This window comes from Siphateles boraxobius, unplaced genomic scaffold, assembly GCF_051911475.1.
Source record: "Siphateles boraxobius isolate OS27281-9 unplaced genomic scaffold, OSU_SipBor_1 32, whole genome shotgun sequence".
Classification (NCBI taxonomy): Eukaryota; Metazoa; Chordata; class Actinopteri; order Cypriniformes; family Leuciscidae; genus Siphateles; species Siphateles boraxobius.
Genome location: NW_027508942.1, coordinates 6,901,889 through 6,925,000, shown reverse-complemented (window position 1 = coordinate 6,925,000; position 23,112 = coordinate 6,901,889). Strand labels below are relative to the sequence as shown.

General features: G+C 38.0%; 1 protein-coding gene across 1 annotated transcript; it reads left to right on the top strand.

Moving 5' to 3' along the window:
• The first annotated feature begins 183 nt into the window (after window positions 1–183).
• cyp1a (cytochrome P450, family 1, subfamily A) lies at window positions 184–7,976 on the top strand. Its single transcript, XM_077194718.1, has 7 exons — window positions 184–328; window positions 1,078–1,932; window positions 2,096–2,222; window positions 3,251–3,340; window positions 3,594–3,717; window positions 3,797–3,883; window positions 5,892–7,976. The coding sequence occupies exons 2-7, from the start codon at window positions 1,093–1,095 to the stop codon at window positions 6,199–6,201; spliced, it is 1,578 nt and encodes a 525-aa protein (XP_077050833.1). The 5' UTR covers window positions 184–328; window positions 1,078–1,092; the 3' UTR covers window positions 6,202–7,976.
• Window positions 7,977–23,112: the final 15,136 nt, after the last annotated feature.

Below are 23,112 nucleotides of genomic sequence, written 5' to 3'. Positions count from 1 at the left end.
CATTTTATAATAATAAAAAAAATATATCTATATAAATAGCCTATAGGCTATATTTTCTTTTTCAATTAAAAAAAATTGCCATAGATTTGTGGAAACGCAAGAGAACTCAGTCTCATTAATAACTCATTAATGTTGCGCTGATCAGTAATAAATCTCACTCAAATCACTGATTCTCATTCACAGAGCATGACGTCACGCGGCAGCAGCCAATCGCGACGCGCTCTCCTCTATAAAGCGTCTCGCGCACGACTCCTCAACACTCTCAGATTGACTGGATACACACATTCAGAAGAGAAGAGACAGGGAAATATTCGTCAGATCACTCTGTGTAAGTCAGCTGTCAATGCCTTTTTCATTTACGGAATATTTAATCATATGTGCAGATGTTATTTTATAATTTATACTGCAAACTATTAATTATTTCTAGTTTCTTACTTGTCTTAGTAGTATTATTAATATTGTACTGCTTGTTCACTGACTGATATGCATGGTCAAAATGCTTTTATTATTATAGAGTTTTAGATTTAAATATGAACTTAATTTTATTATATATATATATATATATATATATATATATATATATATATATATATATATATATATATATTCATTGACCCTTGCCTATATGTTCCTTTGTTCAGAAAGTTTTCAGAACTAAATAAGAAGTTGCACTGCATGAATTAGTGTATTATAGGGCATTTGAAAGGTGTGTGTGTCTCAGATATGCGCTCTGACCTTGAGGCAAATCACTCCACGTGTAGTTTATCATTAATGGATTTTGCGAAATGCAAATAACCAAACAATATGCATTGGTTAAACTGCAAAAATATATCAGTTAGTTGCATGCATGAACTAAAAAACCTCATGCAATGGTTGCAGGTTGCAGAAAGACACATTTTTTCTTTTAGTATTACATTATCCTGTGTGTAAAATAAATCAGTTATTTGCATGCATGAACTAAAAAAACCTCATGCAATGGCACAGGCTGCAGAAAGACAGATCTCTTTTTGTGTGTATTACTACAGAATTTCTCTCCATCTCAGTCAGTCGTTTTGATCTCTCTGTTGTTTTGTGCAGGTAACGCGTTCAGCAATGCCTCTAACGGTTGTTCCGCTTCTGGGCCCGATCTCAGTGTCCGAGAGCCTCGTGGCCATCATCACCATATGTGTTGTGTATCTGCTGATGCGCCTCATGCGCACCAAGATTCCCGACGGGCTCCAGAAGCTTCCCGGACCCAAGCCACTTCCCATCATCGGGAACGTTCTGGAAGTGGGAAGCAACCCGCATCTGAGCCTGACCGCCATGAGTAAGTGTTACGGGCCGGTCTTCCAGATCCAGATCGGCATGCGTCCCGTGGTGGTGCTCAGCGGGAACGATGTGATCCGACAGGCGCTCCTCAAACAGGGCGAGGAGTTCTCCGGGCGTCCCGATCTCTACAGCACCAGGTTCATCAGCGACGGGAAGAGTTTAGCGTTCAGCACGGATAAGGTGGGAGTTTGGCGTGCGCGTCGAAAACTAGCTCTTAGCGCATTGAGGACCTTCTCCACGGTTCAGGGCGAGAGCTCAGAGTATTCCTGCGCTTTGGAAGAACACATCAGCAAAGAGGGACAGTATCTGATCCAGAGGCTTCACACCGTCATGGAGTCCGACGGGAGCTTCGACCCGTTCCGGCACATCGTGGTGTCCGTGGCTAACGTGATCTGCGGGATCTGCTTCGGCCGCCGCTACAGCCACGACGACGACGAGCTGGTGGGTTTGGTGAACCTGAGCGACGAGTTCGGGAAGATCGTTGGAAGCGGGAATCCAGCGGACTTCATCCCGTTTCTGCGCATCTTTCCCAGTGCATCCATGAAGAAATTCTTTGACATTAACGCTCGCTTCAGCAAGTTCATTCAGAAGATCGTCTCGGATCATTACGACAGGTTCGACAAGGTGGGCGCTTTTATCCGTCAGATCAGTTTTTAAGCGCTTTATATAATAGAATTGTAACAGAATTAATTCAATTCACATTTATTTGTATCGCACTTTTCACAATACACATCGTTTCAAAGCAGCTTTACAAAAATGCATGAGTCCATATTACAATGTGTTTCAGGACAACATCCGTGACATCACTGACTCGCTCATCGACCACTGCGAAGACCGCAAGCTGGACGAGAACTCGAACGTACAAGTGTCCGACGAGAAGATCGTTGGAATCGTCAATGACCTCTTCGGAGCCGGTGAGTTCTGGATTCGGGATCACGAGATATCGGTATCAGTCGATATATGTTCTTTGAAATGTTATTGAAACCGATATATTTGGCCGATAAATTAAAGCCGATAAATAATGTATTGTTCCCTCCAGCTGAGACGCTTCAGATGCGCACTGTTCAATATGATGCTTTTGAATTGAAATAGGATTGAAATCACTTCAAAAAGGAAAAATACAATAAGTGTCATAATGAGAACATTATAATTGTGTGTTTGGGACATGGCTTTTAATGATAGACTTTTGTAATCAGGCGTTCAAAAATTATATAAAAATTTGGATTTAGATTTATCGGTCAATATATCAATTATCGGTTTTCAAATATGAAGCGTTATCGGTTTTTGTTATCGGCCAGAATGTTCATATGGGTGCATGGATGACTTTGTTTTGTAATCAGACTTTAAAAAATTATATAAAAATTTGGATTTAGATTTATCGGTCAATATATCAATTATCGGTTTTCAAATATGAAGCGTTATCGGTTTTTGTTATCGGCCAGAATGTTCATATGGGTGCATGGATGACTTTGTTTTGTAATCAGACTTTAAAAAATTATATAAAAATTTGGATTTAGATTTATCGGTCAATATATCAATTATCGGTTTTCAAATATGAAGCGTTATCGGTTTTTGTTATCGGCCAGAATGTTCATATGGGTGCATGGATGACTTTGTTTTGTAATCAGACTTTAAAAAATTATATAAAAATTTGGATTTAGAATTATCAGCCAATATATATATATCGGTTAACTCCCTTCAAATGTAAAGAATTATCGGTTATCGGCCAGAATGTTCATACGCGTGCATGGATTACTTTTTTTTGTAATCAGGCTTTCAAAAAATGATATAAAAATTTGGATTTAGATTTATCGGTCAATATATCAATTATCGGTTTTCAAATATGAAGCATTATCGGTTATCTATATCGGCCAGAATGTTCAATGGATGATACTGAGGCGTGTGTGTGTGTGTGTGTGTGTGTGTGTGTGCTCATCGGCAGGTTTCGACACCATCAGCACGGCTCTGTCCTGGGCTATCGTCTATCTAGTGGCCTATCCCGAGATCCAGGAACGCCTGCAGGAAGAACTGAGTGAGTCTGTTTAGATGGACAGATATTGCATTTAAATTCTATTGCATTTGAATGCAACTGTTTTTTACAAGGTGGCGATTCACATAAATTCATATTGAAGCATGATTTGTAGAAAAAAGGTACACCGTTAAACATAACCAACACTGGGGCACAAACAGATCATAGCCAGCAATGTAAAATAGTAAAATAGTTCTGAATTTCCATGAGATTGTGTTTTAAAATCGGACATTTAAAAAATTAAAATGTTTTCTAGAAGCAAAGATCGGAATGGATCGTACGCCGCGCTTGTCGGACAGAGCGGACCTGCCGCTTCTCGAGGCCTTTATCCTGGAGATCTTCCGTCACTCCTCGTTCCTTCCGTTCACCATTCCTCACTGGTGAGTTTAACAGCATCATGAGCTCCTGACAGAAGACACACGGGACTCCAGTTAACTGTGCTGTGTTCTTCTCTTTCAGTACGTCTAAAGACACGTCGCTCAATGGATATTTCATTCCCGGAGACACCTGTGTGTTTATAAACCAGTGGCAGGTCAACCACGACCCGTGAGTTTATTACAATGAGTTCATGCAATTGTGAGACGCGTTTAGAGTATCACTGTACTACTGTGGGTTTAACAAAAGTACTGATTTGAAATACATATTTTCTATTTAATATATTTAAGTAATAAGCAAGCAATAAAAATTTATTTAAATCAATCAATAATTAAATAATACATTTTCTTTTTTCCTAATATTATTTTAAACTGGTGTAGTATATAATATAATAAATTAGTGTGCTGTCTGTGGCGATACTATGGTACAATGATTTTTAATATATTAAATTTGATATTAATATTAGATTCAAATAAGCAAACAATAAAAATTGCTTAAATAATAAAAATATATTTTAATACATAATCTAATATAATGCATTTTTCCCTAATAATATTTTAAACCGGTATAGTTTATAGTATTATAAATTAGTATCAGGTGGAAATACTATTGTACTTTTACATATATTTAAATGGTTTCCCTTCCATGGTACTTCCAAGAATACCATAGTAAATCTCTAAAATACCATAGTACTTTTTTATAAGTGATACAGTTACTCCTTAAAGCAGGGGTTTTCAAACATGTTTGCCATAAAGGTTTAGAGAAAAACATGTAACAATGTAAAACAAATAATAAAAAATACATTAATAGAAATGTAAAGATATAAAAGGATTATAATTAAATGGATTAAAATAAATAGTAAATGAAATTTGATTAAAATAGATTTAAAGTTCCCCTATAGTCAATTATTTTATCTTAATCTTTGATCACCAAAATTACTTATTTAAACGTTTTTCCTTTAAAAAATGTCTTCATGCCTTAAATTATCTTGAATGTAACTCGACACCCTTGCCTCATTGTATATGCAAATGAGCCCCGCCTCCACTCACTCACTCAGAGATCCACTGGTTGACGATCACACGTTGATCTGATTGGTTACAAGGTAGTTTGTGACGTCAGAAACACCAGCGATTTCAAAGCGTGTTTTTGAGACTGTCTTTGGTTCACTGCAGTTTTAAGGAGGAAATACTCAGCAATGCTGTCGACTTATGAATTTACACATGGTTTGTCTTAAAGCATGTTAAAAACACCACATAGACACATAAACAACATTAAAAGCTGGATTTTCACCACAGGGGGACTTTAACTAAATAAAGAAATAAGGGAAGTGTAACAGCGGGAAAAAACAGAAACACGTTTTAACCCTCTGGTGCTCTCTGTGTCGGTCAAAATGACCGAAATTAATTTTTTTATTTACATTAAAAATTAGTGTACTATATTTTAGTTTGATAATGTTTTTTATTTAATATTTTATATTTTTAGGAGATCTTATGATACAAAATTATATTTACGCTGTATTTATATACTTTTTGAGCATAAACCTGAAAATTGAATTTCCAACTTAAACTGTGGTAAATCTTGAGCGCTTTAGAGCGACAGACTGAAGTTTGATCTCTTTTCAAAGACGACACTTGGCAGATTATTGCTGAAGTGAAAAAAGTTTTAAAAAGTGAACTTGAAAAAAGTTACAGAATTTTACATTTATTGTTATAAAAAATGTGCAAAAATACTATTTAAAATTTTTATATGAAATATATATAACATGTTTTACTCTAAAACTGTAAGTAAAATCTAAGCAAGTTGTGTTCCACATGTGAGCTGATATCTCAGTAAATGAGCGTTCAGTGAGAGTGTGTTCGGCTGCAGTACCAAACGCTTCCACTAGAGGAGATTCGCTTCCCATTAATTTCCAATGCGCTCATTTTTGACCACGAGGAGCACAAGTGTGACTCATTTTTTTCAGGTCCATTTAACCTGTTCGAATCACGTCCATGATTTTTTTTCTGTGTGTGTTCACACAGCAAGTGCCAAAACCTTTACCAAGTTTCTTACCATTCCGATGTAGAAAAAACCCCAACAACAACAAATGACCAAAGAGCACCAAGTGTCAAACGCATGTATGTTTACAGGTGAAAACTATGGAAAAGCAGTGCAGTGACGCGTCTGTCTCTACTTGCAGGGAACTGTGGAAGGACCCGTCGTGCTTCAACCCTGACCGGTTCCTCAGCGCCGACGGGACGGACCTGAACAAGCCGGAAGGAGAGAAAGTTCTGGTGTTCGGCCTGGGCAAGCGGCGCTGCATCGGAGAGTCCATCGGTCGGGCCGAAGTCTTTCTGTTCCTGGCCATCCTTCTCCAGAGGTTAAAGTTCAGCGGGATGCCGGGAGAAATGCTGGATATGACACCAGAATACGGGCTGACGATGAAGCACAAGCGCTGTCTGCTACGAGTCTCGCCACAACCCGGATCCGGTCTGAGTTGGAATCCGTAGCGATCCTGTGAAAAGCTTGCAATGCCAAATATTTGAAAGATGTTTGTATCAGTTCTGGTGCCAGTCGTTTCAACCGTCATAAAGGCCCGTTCACACCAAGAGCGAAAACTATACGTAAGGGATGATCCACATCCAGCCGGTTGTTATATCAGAATAAACCCGACAGGGTGATCAGGATCAGGTCTTCATCAGCCTGAGGGGGTTTATTCTGAGATCACACACACACACACACACACACACACACACACACACACACACACACACACACACACACACACAGTCACACACACACACACACACACACCTGAAGGGGTTTTTTTCTGAGATCACACACACACACACACACACACACACACACACACCTGAAGGGGTTTTTTTCTGAGATCACACACACACACACACACACACACACACACACACACACAAACCTGAAGGGGGTTTATTCTGAGATCACACACACACACACACACACACCTGAAGGGGTTTTTTTCTGAGATCACACACACACACACACACGCACACACACACACACACACACACACACACACACACCTGAAGGGGGTTTATTCTGAGATCACACACACACACACACACACCTGAAGGGGGTTTATTCTGAGATCACACACACACACACACGCACACACACCTGAAGGGGGTTTATTCTGAGATCACACACACACACACACACACACACCTGAAGTGGGTTTATTCTGAGATCACACACACACACACATACACACCTGAAGGGGGGTTATTCTGAGATCACACACACACACACATACACACCTGAAGGGGGTTTATTCTGAGATCACACACACACACACACACACACACACCTGAAGGGGGGTTATTCTGAGATCACACACACACACACACACACACACACACACACCTGAAGGGGGGTTATTCTGAGATCACACACACACACACACACACACACACACACACACACACACACACACACACACACACACACACACACACACCTGAAGGGGGGTTATTCTGAGATCACACACACACACATGCGTGTAGTGTAATCAATCTAATCTAACAGCTGACAACATCAATAGTGGAATAAAAACAACACAAAAAAAAACTTCTCCACAATGTCGTCTTCCATTTTAAAAACGCGAGTACTTTAAATTCGAGTGGATTCATATGGAGAACGATTTTTAGAACTATATCTTTATCGTTATCTTCATAGTTATCATCCTTGGTGTGAACGTGCCGTAATCCAGAGTCTCGCCTCTATCATGTACATACATCTGTGTTCTCGAATGCAGATGCACGTCTGTATGAGTTTATCCTTTCAAAACTCAAAAGCTGATAACATATTTGTGCTTCCAAATAAAGAGCCGAGATAAGAGCGAGTGCCTGTATATTCTCATAAGCTTAACGCAGGTTCTTCTGCTGGACAACAAACACTGAAGCTGTTTTCTGTTTCATTACATCCCAGAATGTGATCCGCCCCGTGTAAATATGCTGACACTTTTACCATGTGCCTGATCTTATGTTTGTACAGAGTGATGATCTACTGTTTTTGTATTTATCAAGGTCCTTCTGGACGTTCAATATGATTCTCGATCAAACTTTCCTCCTGAAACACTGACCTGATACTCTCTGTGACTCTTGTGTAATGAAGGAATTTCACGTCTGAAGTAGTACTATAAATAATTCCTGCAAATGTGCTCTCATATCAACTTTGCCAGCAGTTGCATTGTTTTTGCATAAGCTATTTATGATTGCTAAATGAATAATAAAACTTTTATTGTGAATGTCTGTCTCTATTTGTCTTTATTTAAAGGGATAGTCACTCAAAAATGAAAATTCTGTCAGCATTTATTCTCCCTCATGTTGTTGAACACAGAAGATGATATTTTAAAGAATGTAATCAAACAGATGATGTTTGACTTCCATAGTAGATCAAAAAACACTAGTCAGTGTTGAGTGGTTACCAACATTCTTTATAATCTCTTCTTTTGTGTTCAACAGAAGTAAGAAACTTATACAGGTTAAAGATCAGAATGATGACAGAATTTTAATTTTTTTGGGGGTGAACTGTCCCTTTAAGGATCAAACATGCTGTGTTAAATATGTAGTTATAATTGAATATGTATTTTTTTTAAATCAAGACTGATTAATTGAAGTAGTTATGTAATCAGATGCTTTTAAATATACTTTTAAAATTAAATTACTTAAATTAAAATGTATTTTAAATATATTTGAATTAAATATATTTATTTTAAATAATATTATATTAAATCTAATAAAATGAATAATACAGGTTTTAAAAAGTTTTAAAATAGTTTTGTTTCTGCCTTAAATTATGACATTGTTTAAATTAATCAATTTTTAGCTAACTGTGATTTTGTATATGAATTTTTCTGAAAGACAGTCACCTCTGATGACAGCTCACTCTAAATTGTAATGTTCTTTGAAACGATGTATATTGTGAAAAGCGCAATACAAATAAATGTGGACTGAAAAATTGAAATGTGAATAAATAAATAAATTAACAATATATTTAACATCACAGTTGTCACAGAATCAGCCACACCATCATCACGCCCTCAGCACCAGATTCTTACATACATTCCTAATCACCTGATTACTGATCAACACCACCTGCACGCAATCACAACAGTCACCATAAAGACCAGCACACCCAGTTCACATTGTCTGGTCTCGTTGTTCAACCCTGAACTTCTACCCGACTACTTACTTGTACAATACTTACCTGTGCACTACTTACCTGTACAATACTTATCTGTGCACTACTTACCTGTACAATACTTATCTGTGCACTACTTACCTGTGCACTACTTACCTGTACAATACTTACCTGTGCACTACTTACCTGTACAATACTTATCTGTGCACTACTTACCTGTACAATACTTATCTGTGCACTACTTACCTGTACGATACTTACCTGTGCACTACTTACCTGTACAATACTTATCTGTGCACTACTTACCTGTGCAATACTTACCTGTGCAATACTTATCTGTGCACTACTTACCTGTGCACTACTTACCTGTACGATACTTACCTGTGGACTACTCACCTGTGCAATACTCGCCTGTACACTACTTACCTGTGCACTACTTACCTGTACGATACTTACCTGTACAATACTCACCTGTGCCCTACTTACCTGTGCAATACTTACCTGTGCACTACTTACCTGTACGATACTTACCTGTACAATACTCACCTGTGCCCTACTTACCTGTGCAATACTTACCTGTGCAATACATATCTGTGCACTACTTACCAGTGCACTACTTACCTGTACGATACTTACATGTGCAATACTTATCTGTGCACTACTTACCTGTGCAATACTTACCTGTACAATACTTATCTGTGCACTAATTACCTGTGCAATACTTACCTGTGCAATACTTATCTGTGCACTACTTACCTGTACAATACTTATCTGTGCACTAATTACCTGTGCAATACTTAACTGTACAATACTTATCTGTGCACTAATTACCTGTGCAATACTTACCTGTACAATACTTATCTGTGCACTACTTACCTGTGCAATACTTACCTGTGCAATACTTATCTGTGCACTGCTTACCTGTGCACTACTTACCTGTACGATACTTACCTGTGGACTACTTACCTGTGCAATACTTATCTGTGCACTACTTACCTGTGCACTACTTACCTGTACAATACTTATCTGTGCACTACTTACCTGTGCACTACTTACCTGTGCAATACTTATCTGTGCACTACTTACCTGTGCACTACTTACCTGTACGATACTTACCTGTGGACTACTTACCTGTACAATACTTATCTATGCACTACTTACCTGTGCACTACTTACCTGTACAATACTTATCTGTGCACTAATTACCTGTGCAATACTTACCTGTACAATACTTATCTGTGCACTACTTACCTGTGCAATACTTACCTGTGCAATACTTATCTGTGCACTACTTACCTGTGCACTACTTACCTGTACGATACTTACCTGTGGACTACTCACCTGTGCAATACTCGCCTGTGCACTACTTACCTGTGCACTACTTACCTGTACGATACTTACCTGTACAATACTCACCTGTGCCCTACTTACCTGTGCAATACTTACCTGTGCAATACATATCTGTGCACTACTTACCAGTGCACTACTTACCTGTACGATACTTACATGTGCAATACTTATCTGTGCACTACTTACCTGTGCAATACTTACCTGTGCAATACTTATCTGTGCACTACTTACCTGTACGATACTTACCTGTGCAATACATATCTGTGCACTATTTACCTGTGCACTACTTACCTGTACGATACTTACCTGTGCAATACTTACCTGTGCACTACTTACCTGTGCACTACTTACCTGTACGATACTTACCTGTGCAATACTTATCTGTGCACTACTTACCTGTGTCTCATAATATCATTGTGTCTTCAGTCTTCTTCAGTCTTCTTCAGTCTTCTGTGTGTCTTCAGTCTTCTTCAGTCTTCAGTGTGTCTTCTGTCTTCTTAAGTCTTCAGTGTGTCTTCACTCTTATTCAGTCTTCAGTGTGTCTTCAGTCTTCTTCAGTCTTCAGTCTTCTTCTGTCTTCTTCAGTCTTCAGTGTTTCTTCAGTCTTATTCAGTCTTCAGTGTGTCTTCAGTCTTATTCAGTCTTCAGTGTGTCTTCAGTCTTCAGTGTGTCTTCAGTCTTCAGTGTCTTCAGTCTTCTATAGTCTTCAATGTGTCTTCAGTCTTCTTCAGTCTTCAGTGTGTCTTCAGTCTTCTTCAGTCTTCAGTGTGTCTACGTCTGCCAGTCTTCAGTCCTCCAGCCACTTCTCTACTAAAGATAAAACTTTTCAGCCATATGCCAGTATCTCCAGAACTATCTGCAATCCTGAGACTCACCTGCTGTTAATCTGTGTGTCATTCAATAAACTCCATTCACATTTTACAGGTTTGCAATCATCTGTTCTGTGACAACAGTAGCCCACTATGGTGAGTAGAAAGAATATATTATGTAACTCAACGGAAACTGATTTTAGATGTCTAATATCAGTTTTTCCGTCTATAGCTAAATTATATAGTTGTTTATAAAAGATGCCTTTTAAATTTTAGGATGTGGGTCCCTCGCATGAGGAGGATCAAGAATATCATGTGAAATATTGATATTGTTATTATTCTCTCCTATGGTATGTGGTGTGATACTGTCATGGTGTGGTCATGATGCTGATGTCACTTCCTGTTGTCCAGGAGCAGGTGTGTTTCAAAGTGAAGCGTGTGCCTATCCATCTCCATCTGTCAGGTACAGAGGAACAGACTGTCATCTATATTGCATGATTTGTTTGTGTATTTACAAACAGTGGCAAATGGAATGAGATGATATGAAGTGAATGTCCAGTTACAAACGAAAGACCTAACCATTGTTTTCATTTTGAGAATAGAAATGACCAGACTGTATGTGTGAGACTTACCCATGTTTATCTACTGAAAGGGGACGATTTTTGTAAGTATTCCTTGGCTGTAGAGCATTTTATTGGAATGTCCTGCTGTAATATAATATTAGGCAACGTTTTTATTCAGAAAACTACATTAATAGACATTTATTTAAAGTTTATCCTTGGAAAAAAAGATTTTATATAACTATTTTTACTGTTTGTAGACATAATATTGTTAAATGATTGTATACAGCTAGTTTAAATTTTGTTATTATGATTATTTAAACTGTATTACTCTTGAGTTTGCCATGAATATGTTGCTGATATGACATTAAATAACAAATAAATGATAAATCATTTAATTGATTACGAGTATTATAAATTCTCCCTCTTTCATGCAGTGCGTTAGACATAAAGGAACTGAAGCTTCTGGCGATTAGCAGAGGAATCAGCCTTCATCATCATCATCATCATCATCATGCTCATCATCATCATCATCATCATCATCATCATCATCATCATCATCATCATCATGCTCATCATCATCATCATCATCATCATCATCATCATCATCATCATCCTCATCATCATCATCATCATCATGTCATCATCCTCATCATCGTCCTCATCTTCATCATCATCATCCTCATCATCATCATCTTCATCATCATCATCATCATCATCACCATCCTCATCATCATCCTCATCATCGTCCTCATCTTCATCATCATCATCCTCATCATCTTCATCTTCCTCATCATCATCATCATCCTCAGCATCAGTTGAGAGATCCTGGTTGGCGTGTGAAGCTGAACATGTGAAGTTAGTGTGACAGACTCGTTGAATCTCATGACCTAGAACTCAGTATGTGCTGTTTTCAGGTGTGTGTGATTTTTTTGTGGCAGACATAAACCATAATGGTCAAAGTTGCGAGTTTTTGAACGTTCGTCACCATTCCCGCTCAGTGTTGTTAACTTCATACACTGTTCAATCTTTCTTCAATGTTGTTTGATTCCCAACATTTTTCAGAATATGCTCTTTTATTAACAAGCATGATAGTGTCAGGCATGACAGTGACACTCATGACAGTAACCCACATGACAGCAGCAGGTATCGGAATAACACGTATGTCATTAACGCATGACAGTAACACGTATGACAGTAACACACATGACAGTAAGACGTATGACAGTAACACACATGAAAGTAACATGTATGACAGTAACATACATGAGAATAACACGTATGACAGTAACACACATGACAGTTACAAGTATGACAGTAACTCGCATGACAGTAACGCGTATTACAGTAACATACATGACAGTAACGCGTGACAGTAACACACATGACAGTAACACGTATTACAGTAACACGTATTACAGTAAAATACATGACAGTAACACGCTTGACAGTAACATACATGACAGTAACACACATGACAGTAACACGTATGACAGTAACATACATGACAGTACCACGCATGACAGTAACACGTATGACAGAAACACACATGACAGTAACACGCATGACAGTAACACGTATTACAGTAAAATACATGACAGTAACACACTTGACAGTAACACACATGACAGAAACACGTATGACAGTAACATGCATGACAGTAACACACATGACAGTAACACGCATGACAGTAACACGTATTACAGTAAAATACATGACAGTAACACACATGACAGTAACACACATGACAGAAACACGTATGACAGTAACATGCATGACAGTAACATGTATGACAGTAACACATATGACAGTAGCACACATGACAGTAACACGCATGACAGTAACACACATGACAGTAGCACACATGACAGTAACACACATGACAGTAACACACATGACAGTAACATGTATGATAGTAACACGCATGACAGTAACACACATGACAGTAACACGCATGACAGTAACACGTATGACAATAACACACATGACAGTAACACGCATGACAGTAACACACATGACAGTAACATGTATGACAGTAACACACATGACAGTAACACGCATGACAGTAACACGTATGACAATAACACACATGACAGTAACACGCATGACAGTAACACACATGACAGTAATACGCATGACAGTAACGCACATGACAGTAACATGCATGACAGTAACACACATGACAGTAACACGCATGACAGTAACACGCATGACAGTAACACGTATGACAGTAAAATACATGACAGTAACACACATGACAGTAACACACATGACAGAAACACGTATGACAGTAACATGCATGACAGTAACATGTATGACAGTAACACACATGACAGTAGCACACATGACAGTAACACGCATGACAGTAACACACATGACAGTAACACGCATGACAGTAACACGTATGACAGTAACACGCATGACAGTAACACGTATGACAGTAACACGCATGACAGTAACACACATGACAGTAACACGCATGACAGTACATGACACACATGACAGTAACACGTATGACAGTAAAATGTATGACAGTAACACGCATGACAGTAACACACATGACAGTAACACGTATGACAGTAACACACATGACAGTAACACGTATGACAGTAACACGCATGACAGTAACACGTATTACAGTAACACACATGACAGTAACACGCATGACAGTAAAACGTATGACAGTAACACGTATGACAGTAAAACGTATGACAGTAACACGTATGACAGTAACACGCATGACAGTAAAACGCATGACAGTACCAAGTATGACGGTAACACACATGACGGTAACACACATGACAGTAACACACATGACAGTAACACGTATGACAGTAACACACGACAGTAACACGCATGACAGTAACACGTATGACAGTAACACACATGACAGTAACACACATGACAGTAACACACATGACAGTAACACACGACAGTAACACACATGACAGTAACACACATGACAGTAACACACATGACAGTAACACGCATGACAGTGGCACGCATGACAGTAACACGTATGACAGTAACATACATGACAGTAACACACGACAGTAACACGCATGACAGTAACACACATGACAGTAACACACATGACAGTAACACACATGACAGTAACACACATGACAGTAACACACATGACAGTAACACGCATGACAGTAACACGTATGACAGTAACACACATGACAGTAACACACATGACAGTAACACACGACAGTAACACACATGACAGTAACACACATGACAGTAACACACATGACAGTAACACGCATGACAGTGACACGCATGACAGTAACACGTATGACAGTAACATACATGACAGTAACACACGACAGTAACACGCATGACAGTAACACACATGACAGTAACACACATGACAGTAACACACATGACAGTAACACACATGACAGTAACACACATGACAGTAACACACATGACAGTAACACGCATGACAGTAACACGTATGACAGTAACACACATGACAGTAACACACATGACAGTAACACACATGACAGTAAAACACATGACAGTAACACACATGACAGTAACACACGACAGTATCACACATGACAGTAACACACATGACAGTAACACACATGACAGTAACACGCATGACAGTAACACGCATGACAGTAACACACATGACAGTAACACACATGACAGTAACACGCATGACAGTAACACGCATGACAGTAACACACATGACAGTGACACACATGACAGTGACACGCATGACAGTAACACGTATGACAGTAACACGCATGACACTAACACGTATGACAGTAACACACATGACAGTAACATGTATGACAGTAACACGTATGACAGTAACACGCATGACAGTAACACGTATGACAGTAACACACATGACAGTAACACGTATGACAGTAACACACATGACAGTAACACGTATGACAGTAACACGCATGACAGTAACACGTATGACAGTAACACACATGACAGTAACACGTATGACAGTAACACACATGACAGTAACACGCATGACAGTAACACACATGACAGTAACACGTATGACAGTAACACGTATGCCAGTAACACACATGACAGTAACATGTATGACAGTAACACGTATGACAGTAACACGCATGACAGTAACACGTATGACAGTAACACACATGACAGTAACACGTATGACAGTAACACGCATGACAGTAACACGTATGACAGTAACACACATGACAGTAACACGTATGACAGTAACATGTATGACAGTAACACGCAGTGTGTGATGAATGTAGTCCTGAAATCACAGACCTTCCCCTCCATCACATTAGATGCAATTTAAAACCACTTCAAACGAGCTTTGTGTTCATTTACAATCCAGATATTCCTGTTGAAGTGCAGAAATATAATCTAGTGTGGCTCGAGATGTTTGTGTAAGAGGCATTCAGAGGTCACATGATCCACCCCTGTTACTATCATCTGCGGTTCGTTAGACAGTCTGTTATTACAGACGCACGGCAGCGATTAATGAGTGAGGAAGATTAAAGCGCTGGTGTTCATTTACAAGCCAAAGGACTTTTGAACAGGCCGTGTTTGATGACCTTTGGCTTCGAGCAGATCTGTGTTAGTACACAGCAGAATTAGTACAATGTGCACTGTTTGTTCCCTTTAGAGCGATTCCTAGACATTTCCAGGAAATTTTCCTGAATGGGAGACTGACTTATCATTGTGTCACGCTGCCGTCTGGCATCTTCGGTGGCATTTCCTCTGCTGATAGTGCGCGACCTCCACAGATTCCCATAGCGTGCTAAGGGCCCATACTAAAGTTCCCCTTTATAACATGCGTGTGACTAAGATCAATAAACAGCGCCCCCTCCCCTCCTGAGGACGAGGTTACGCAAGGCAAGTTTACATGCCTTTCTCCCCTTTTCTCTTTCTCTTTCCTTCTTTCATTCTCAGCACAGGAAATTCCCCACAATAGGAAGTGGAGTCCCAGTGTGCCGGCGAGGGCAGAAGATATAGATTGAGAAGGCGGTTCACCTTTTCTTTTCTCTGTGTAATCTCTGCCCTCGCGGCCGCTGGCCAACAGTTAATGCACAAATTACACGGGGCCGAGGTGCAGACGGACAGGGGCAGGGCCGGTGTTTTCACACGCGATGCTCGGCACCACGACTCACTCCAGGTCCTGAGGGACAGAAGGAGGTCGGAGGTCGGAGGTCGGGTCTCTTATAGCAGGCCTTCACAAACCTTCCCGTCGGATCTCACACACTGCAATAAATGCTTTTCTTACTTAGTACTTTTGTCTTTTTTCCAGTCCAAATATCTAAAACATTCTTAAATCAAGAAGCATTTACTAGATAAGTAAAATGACATAAGAAATTTAAAAAAAATTAAGTGAGTTTTTGCTTAAAACAAGCAAAATTATCCCCGAATGGTGTTAAGAAAAATAATCTTGTTTTCCATTTCAATTAAGATTTTTTTTTCTTGTTTTCCATTTCAATTAAGATTTTTTTTTCTTGTTTTCCATTTTTCAATTTTTTATTTTTTAAAATCAAAAAACAAGATAGAATTTCTTATGTCATTCTCCTCATCTAGTAAATGCTTCTTGATTTAAGAATGTTTTATATATTTGGACTGGAAACAATACATAAATACTAAGTAAGAAAAGCATTTTTTGCAGCGCATTGACTCGCTAAACTTTAGAGATGCAAAAAGAAACATTCAACTCATGCATGACAATGCAAGTACAGCAACGAGAACATAATATTTTAATTAACTACCAAAGAAATTAATACTTTTATTCATCAAGGATGCATTGAATTGAAGATATTACAAAAGATTCTATTTCAAATAAATGCTGTTCTTTTGAACTTTCTGTCAAGCTTTCAAGAATACTGAAAAACAAAAGTTTTCAACATTTAAAATAACCATACATGTTTATTGAGCATCAAATCATGATTTCTGAAGGATCATGTGACACTGGATCATGTGACACTGACAGCTGATTTACATTGGAATAATATTTCGTGATTTTTACTGTATTTTTTGATCAAATAATAGCAGTCTAGGTGTGCAGAAGAGACTCAAAAAATTAACTTTTGGCAATGACTAGTTGAAATATATTTAACCCGGTTTAGTGACTCTATCACACTAGCCCTTAGTCCTGTGGTTGTACTTTTGAAACAGTGTGTATTTCAGTGTGTATTCTGCCTCTATTGTACACACAGCTCTGTTCGAATGTTATTTTCTGTGCTAAGAGATTCATTGCGTCGAGACTGTGGAATATTCTTCCGGTTTCCAGCTCATAAACGCACTCTCCTGACCTCACTGACTGTTTTGCACACGTATCTCTGTTTCAAAGGCTGGAAGTTTACTTAAGGTGGTTTTTTTTTGCCCTTGCTCTAATATTCCTGTCACTTCCTTCCTGTTCTTGATTGGTCGTGTCAGGTGGGCGTTGTTTTTGGCTGACACAGTTTTCCGATGTTCTGTCAATCTCAGTGTGAGAACGATTCCTCTGCAACCTGAACAAATGTCCTGACGCCTCCAAAACACGCTTTTCTTACTCAGTATGTTTGTCTTGTTTCCAGTCCAAATATCCAACAGTTCTTAAATCAAGATGCATCTACTAAAGTAGTAAAATGGCATAAGATATTAAGTCTTGTTTTCTGGGTTTTCGCGTAAAATAAGCTAAATGATCTGCCAATTGGGTAATAAAAATAGTCTTGATTCAAACAGAAACAGAGTTAATTTTGCTTTTTTTAAGCATCAACTCACTTAATTTTGATTAATTCCCCTGGAAAACAGTTTATGTCATTTTACTCATCTAGTAAATGCTTCTTGATTGAAGAAATGTTTTGATATTTGGACTGGAAGACAAAAGTACTAAGTAAGAAAAGCATTTTTTGCAGTGTATCCATCGAGGAACATGATTTACTGTAAACTGATTTTAGGGTTGTAAATATGTTGTGTGTTTGCATGTTTAGAGAAATGATGTCATGTATGGTGACACTAGTAATGGCATAAACATAAACTACTCTATAAACTATAGAAAAAGTTCTACTTTTATACAATGAGGACACATTCAAATGATCAAAAGGGACATTAAAGACATTTATAATGTTATCAAAAAAAGTATTTCAAATAAACAATGTTCTATTCATCAAAGAATCCTGCTAAATAAAATGTATCACGGTTAATTTCCACCTAAATATGACAGTTTTGTTAGTCAATCTGTTTTCAATTTTGATAATAATCATAAATGTTTCTTTAGCATCAAATCATCATATTATAGTGATTTCTGAAGGATCATGTGACACTGAAGACTGGAGTAATGATGCTGAAAATTCAGCTTTGATCACAGAATTAATATATTCACATAGAATACAGATATTTTAAATTGAAATAACATTTCAACATTTTTACTGTATTTTTGATCAAATAAATGCAGGCTTGCTGCGCAGAAGAAACTTTTCGAAATCTCACTGACCCCAAACCTTTGAACATGATGATTAGTGAATATGTGTGTCTGTGACTGAAGCGTGTGCAGATCTGATGTCATGACCTGTAACATGCAGACGCTGTCAGACACACACACACACACACACACACACACACGTATACGGGACGTCTGCAGTACAGATGAGACACACACTCATTCCTGGTGATGTCATGATGAAGGTATAAGGACTTTCTGCTTGATTTATTAATATTTTCCTCTCCGGGGAACTTCCAGCTTTCGATCTGAGCTGTACGGCATGAAATCCGAGCTATTCTTGAGAAACAGTGTCAGTAAATCACTGGACTTCTAGTAAACGGGTGAATCTCACCGAAACCTGCCAGAAGCATGTCCGGGTCACATTTCACCCCCAAAACAAAAGAAAAAGCAGCGTGACACAGAAAATCTCATTATCATTACTGTATCATGACAGAAACAATGAAATGCTATTATTTATGCATCATTTGATGCACTGCCTTAAAGTGATTAAAAATTAAAAATACAGTAATTTTGACTATAATACAGTAGAAAATGACTGTAATAAAGCATATAATGAGAAACAACACGGCCTGTATGTGTCACACTAATGAGTATTGGTGCACTTTAAAAATGCAGGGTTGTTTTAACCCAAATTTGAGTCAAAAATGGACAAACCCAGCCGTTGGGTTAAATGTTTAAATTACATTTTGAACCCAACGGTTGGGTTTGTCCATATTTGACCCAAATTTGGGTTAAAAACAACCCTGCATTTTTTTATATTCTCTATTTTTAAAAAAAAAAATTATCTAATCTCCTTTAATTTTAGGGTCAAACGTGGCCTGGGTTGTCTCCGTGAGATAAGGTAAAACGGGCCGTTATCAGACGATCAAATCTGGACACTGCAGAATGGATTACATTACCCCACACCAGAGACCACTAGTGTTAATTGGGTATTAGATTGATTAGGCTGTGTGTGTGCGTGCGTGTGTGTGTGTGTGTGTGTGTGTATACGTGACTTGCGTGAGAGCGCGGCGCGCCTGGCACTGACTGACACACTGCGTGCGAGTGTGTGTTAGCGTGAGAGCTCAGCTGGGCTGGGGCTGAACACCAGGTTTTTCCAGTTTTTTTGTTCCTGAGCCTCTTTTTTTGTTTTTGCTTTGTTCGAGCATGCATTAGAACACAAGTGTATCAGCGCTATCATGATCTCCGCGGACACACGCATGCTCGCACGCGCACAACGCCTCGATCGCGCCCCGTTACTGATGCTGGGAAGAGTACCGGGAGTAATGGGAGTCAGGCCTGTTGGGATGGGATGTAGGCCACGGGATACACCTGACTCCTTCTTTAAACGCTTATCTGGAAGAGATTGTGTAATTAGACACTCGTGTTGCCACTGCGATTTTTCTGACACGTAATAATCGCAGGTTGATGCTCACACATTTACAGCTTTCTCAGGAGAAGAGTCATAGTTCTGTGAGATTCTGTAGTGGTGATGAATGGAAAGTTTTTTGTCTTCCACTTTGCCTCAATAGCAAAAGAAAAGTCCATAATAGTGTTTCTATGGCTTTCCTAAAGAGAAGATTGATTGCATTGGTCAGGAGAGAGCGATCACACACTCAGTTCTATTAGAAACGCAGTAGTTTCTGTAGGCTAATGCCAAGGCAATCTAACACAAAGTATAGAGTTATACATGTACTTTTTTTTAATTAGAATATAATTTTTTTTTTTACTAGATTTACAATGTTAAAGTGCCTTTTGTAAGGTTTTCCTGTTTGAATGTTGATTATTTTCCTCATATTCTCCATTGTTGCGGCTCCTCTCTTCCCAGTCTGTCAGTAACGCTCTGTTTACTTCCTGTCTCTATGAAGCCCCTCCTTCTGAAAAGCACACTGTGCTCTGATTGGTCGGCTGGAGCAGTGTGTTGTGATTGGTCGAGCGCTTCGAGTGTGTTTGGGAAATGTCCCGCCCTTTTCCATAACCGCCATTATCAACTTCTACTGATGTTTTCAGTACTGAAAATATATATTTAGAGTAGTTATTTCTTCTGATGTTGCAATGGATTTTCTGTATATGACGCTAACTTGTTATTTTTAAGACAGTAAAGGGCCGTCCTCTCCACAGATGATAACTATAACCATAAAGTTCTAATAATCACTGGGAAATGCACAGCTTAATTGTAACAATATATCTGTAATAGTTTGAGAGGTTTTTTATTTGTCCAGCTGAACGAAAAATAAAAACATTGACAGCCAATCAAAATCCACCCGAACTTAATAGAGCTCAAGCATTTAAAGCGACAGACGACAAACTGCAACGCTAATGTTGCTAATATTGTAAAGTTTTCTTTATATTTATCTTTATACTTATCTTATTATATTTGTTGTCATAGTTATTGCTGTTGTTATCTAGTTACCTTTATATTTTTCGTTATAGTTATCATTATATTTATAGCTATTATAGATTTATCATTATAATTAATATGGTTGTAGTTAACATTATAGTTATCATTATAGTTATTGTATTTATCGTTATATTATCATTAGTTATCATTATCTTTATAGTTATAGTTATTGTTATAGGTTACATTATAGTTATTATATTTATCGTTATAGTTATCGCCATATTTATTGTTATAGTTATTGTTATCGTTAGAGTTATCGCTATATTTACTGTTATAGTTTTGGTTATTATAGTTATAGTTATATTTGTTGTTATATAGTTTTAGTTATAGTTATTGTGAGAGTTATCGCTATATTTACTGTTATAGTTTTGGTTATCATTATAGTTATGGTTGTTGTTATACAGTTATAGTTATTGTGAGAGTTATCGCTATATTTACTGTTATAGTTTTGGTTATCATTATAGTTATGGTTGTTGTTATACAGTTATAGTTATTGTGAGAGTTATCGCTATATTAACTGTTATAGTTTTGGTTATCATTATAGTTATGGTTGTTGTTATATAGTTATAGTTATCGTTAGAGTTATCGCTATATTTACTGTTATAGTTTTGGTTATTATAGTTATAGTTATATTTGTTGTTATATAGTTTTAGTTATCGTTAGAGTTATAACTATTGTTCTTGGTGTTCATACATCACACATTCTCAGTATTTTGAATTGTGTTTAAATGTTTGGTCTTTTCCTCAGTTTCTCCGGCTGTTCCTGAAGCTTTAAGGCCTGATGCTCGGTGTTTCTGGACGTGTCTCGACTCTCACTCCTCTTCCAGTCGTGTTTCGGGACTCGATGTTATCAGAGCGGGTGTTGATGAATCCCTCTTCCACTACACATCCGCTTCCGGCTCCACTCTGGAACGCTGTTTGGGTTTAAAAATATCCCAGAGATAAACAAGCAGAGAAAATTACCTCCAAAAAGCTGCGTGCCGTTTCCCCGTTCACCAGAGCATGAGCGTGTCAAGATGTGCTGATAGAGACGTGCTCAAAATACACCAGAAACATGAAAGCGCCACACCCAAGATGGCCGCCGGATTAACCCTGCGTTTGAGTCATTTAATAACACTTTTATTCATCAATAACACATTCAGCTGATTAAAAGTGAGAGTAAAGACATTTATAATATGCAAATGGTTCCATTTCAAATAAATGCTGTTCTTTTGAACTTTCTATTCATCAAAGAATCCTTAAAAAAATTTATCACAGTTTCCAGTGTTTTCAACATTGATAATAATCATAAATGTTTCTTAAAGCATCAAATCATCATATTATAGTGATTTCTGAAGGATCATGTGACACTGAAGACTGGAGTAATGATGCTGAAAATTCAGCTTTGATCACAGGAATAAATTACACTTTACTATATATTCACATAGAAAACAGCTGATTTACATTACTATAATATTTCACTGTTTTTACTGTATATTTATGATCATATAAACAGCCTTGGTGTGCAGAGGAGACTTTTGGAAATCCCACCGACCCCAAACCTTTGAACAGCAGTGTGCAACAATTAATAGTCATACCAATGTATGCATGATTTTTTTAGGATTTAATATTTTATTATTAATGATTATAAGTAGTTGTGCAATTTGTCAAAAATCTGAATCGCATTCCGGTTCCTTCACCTCC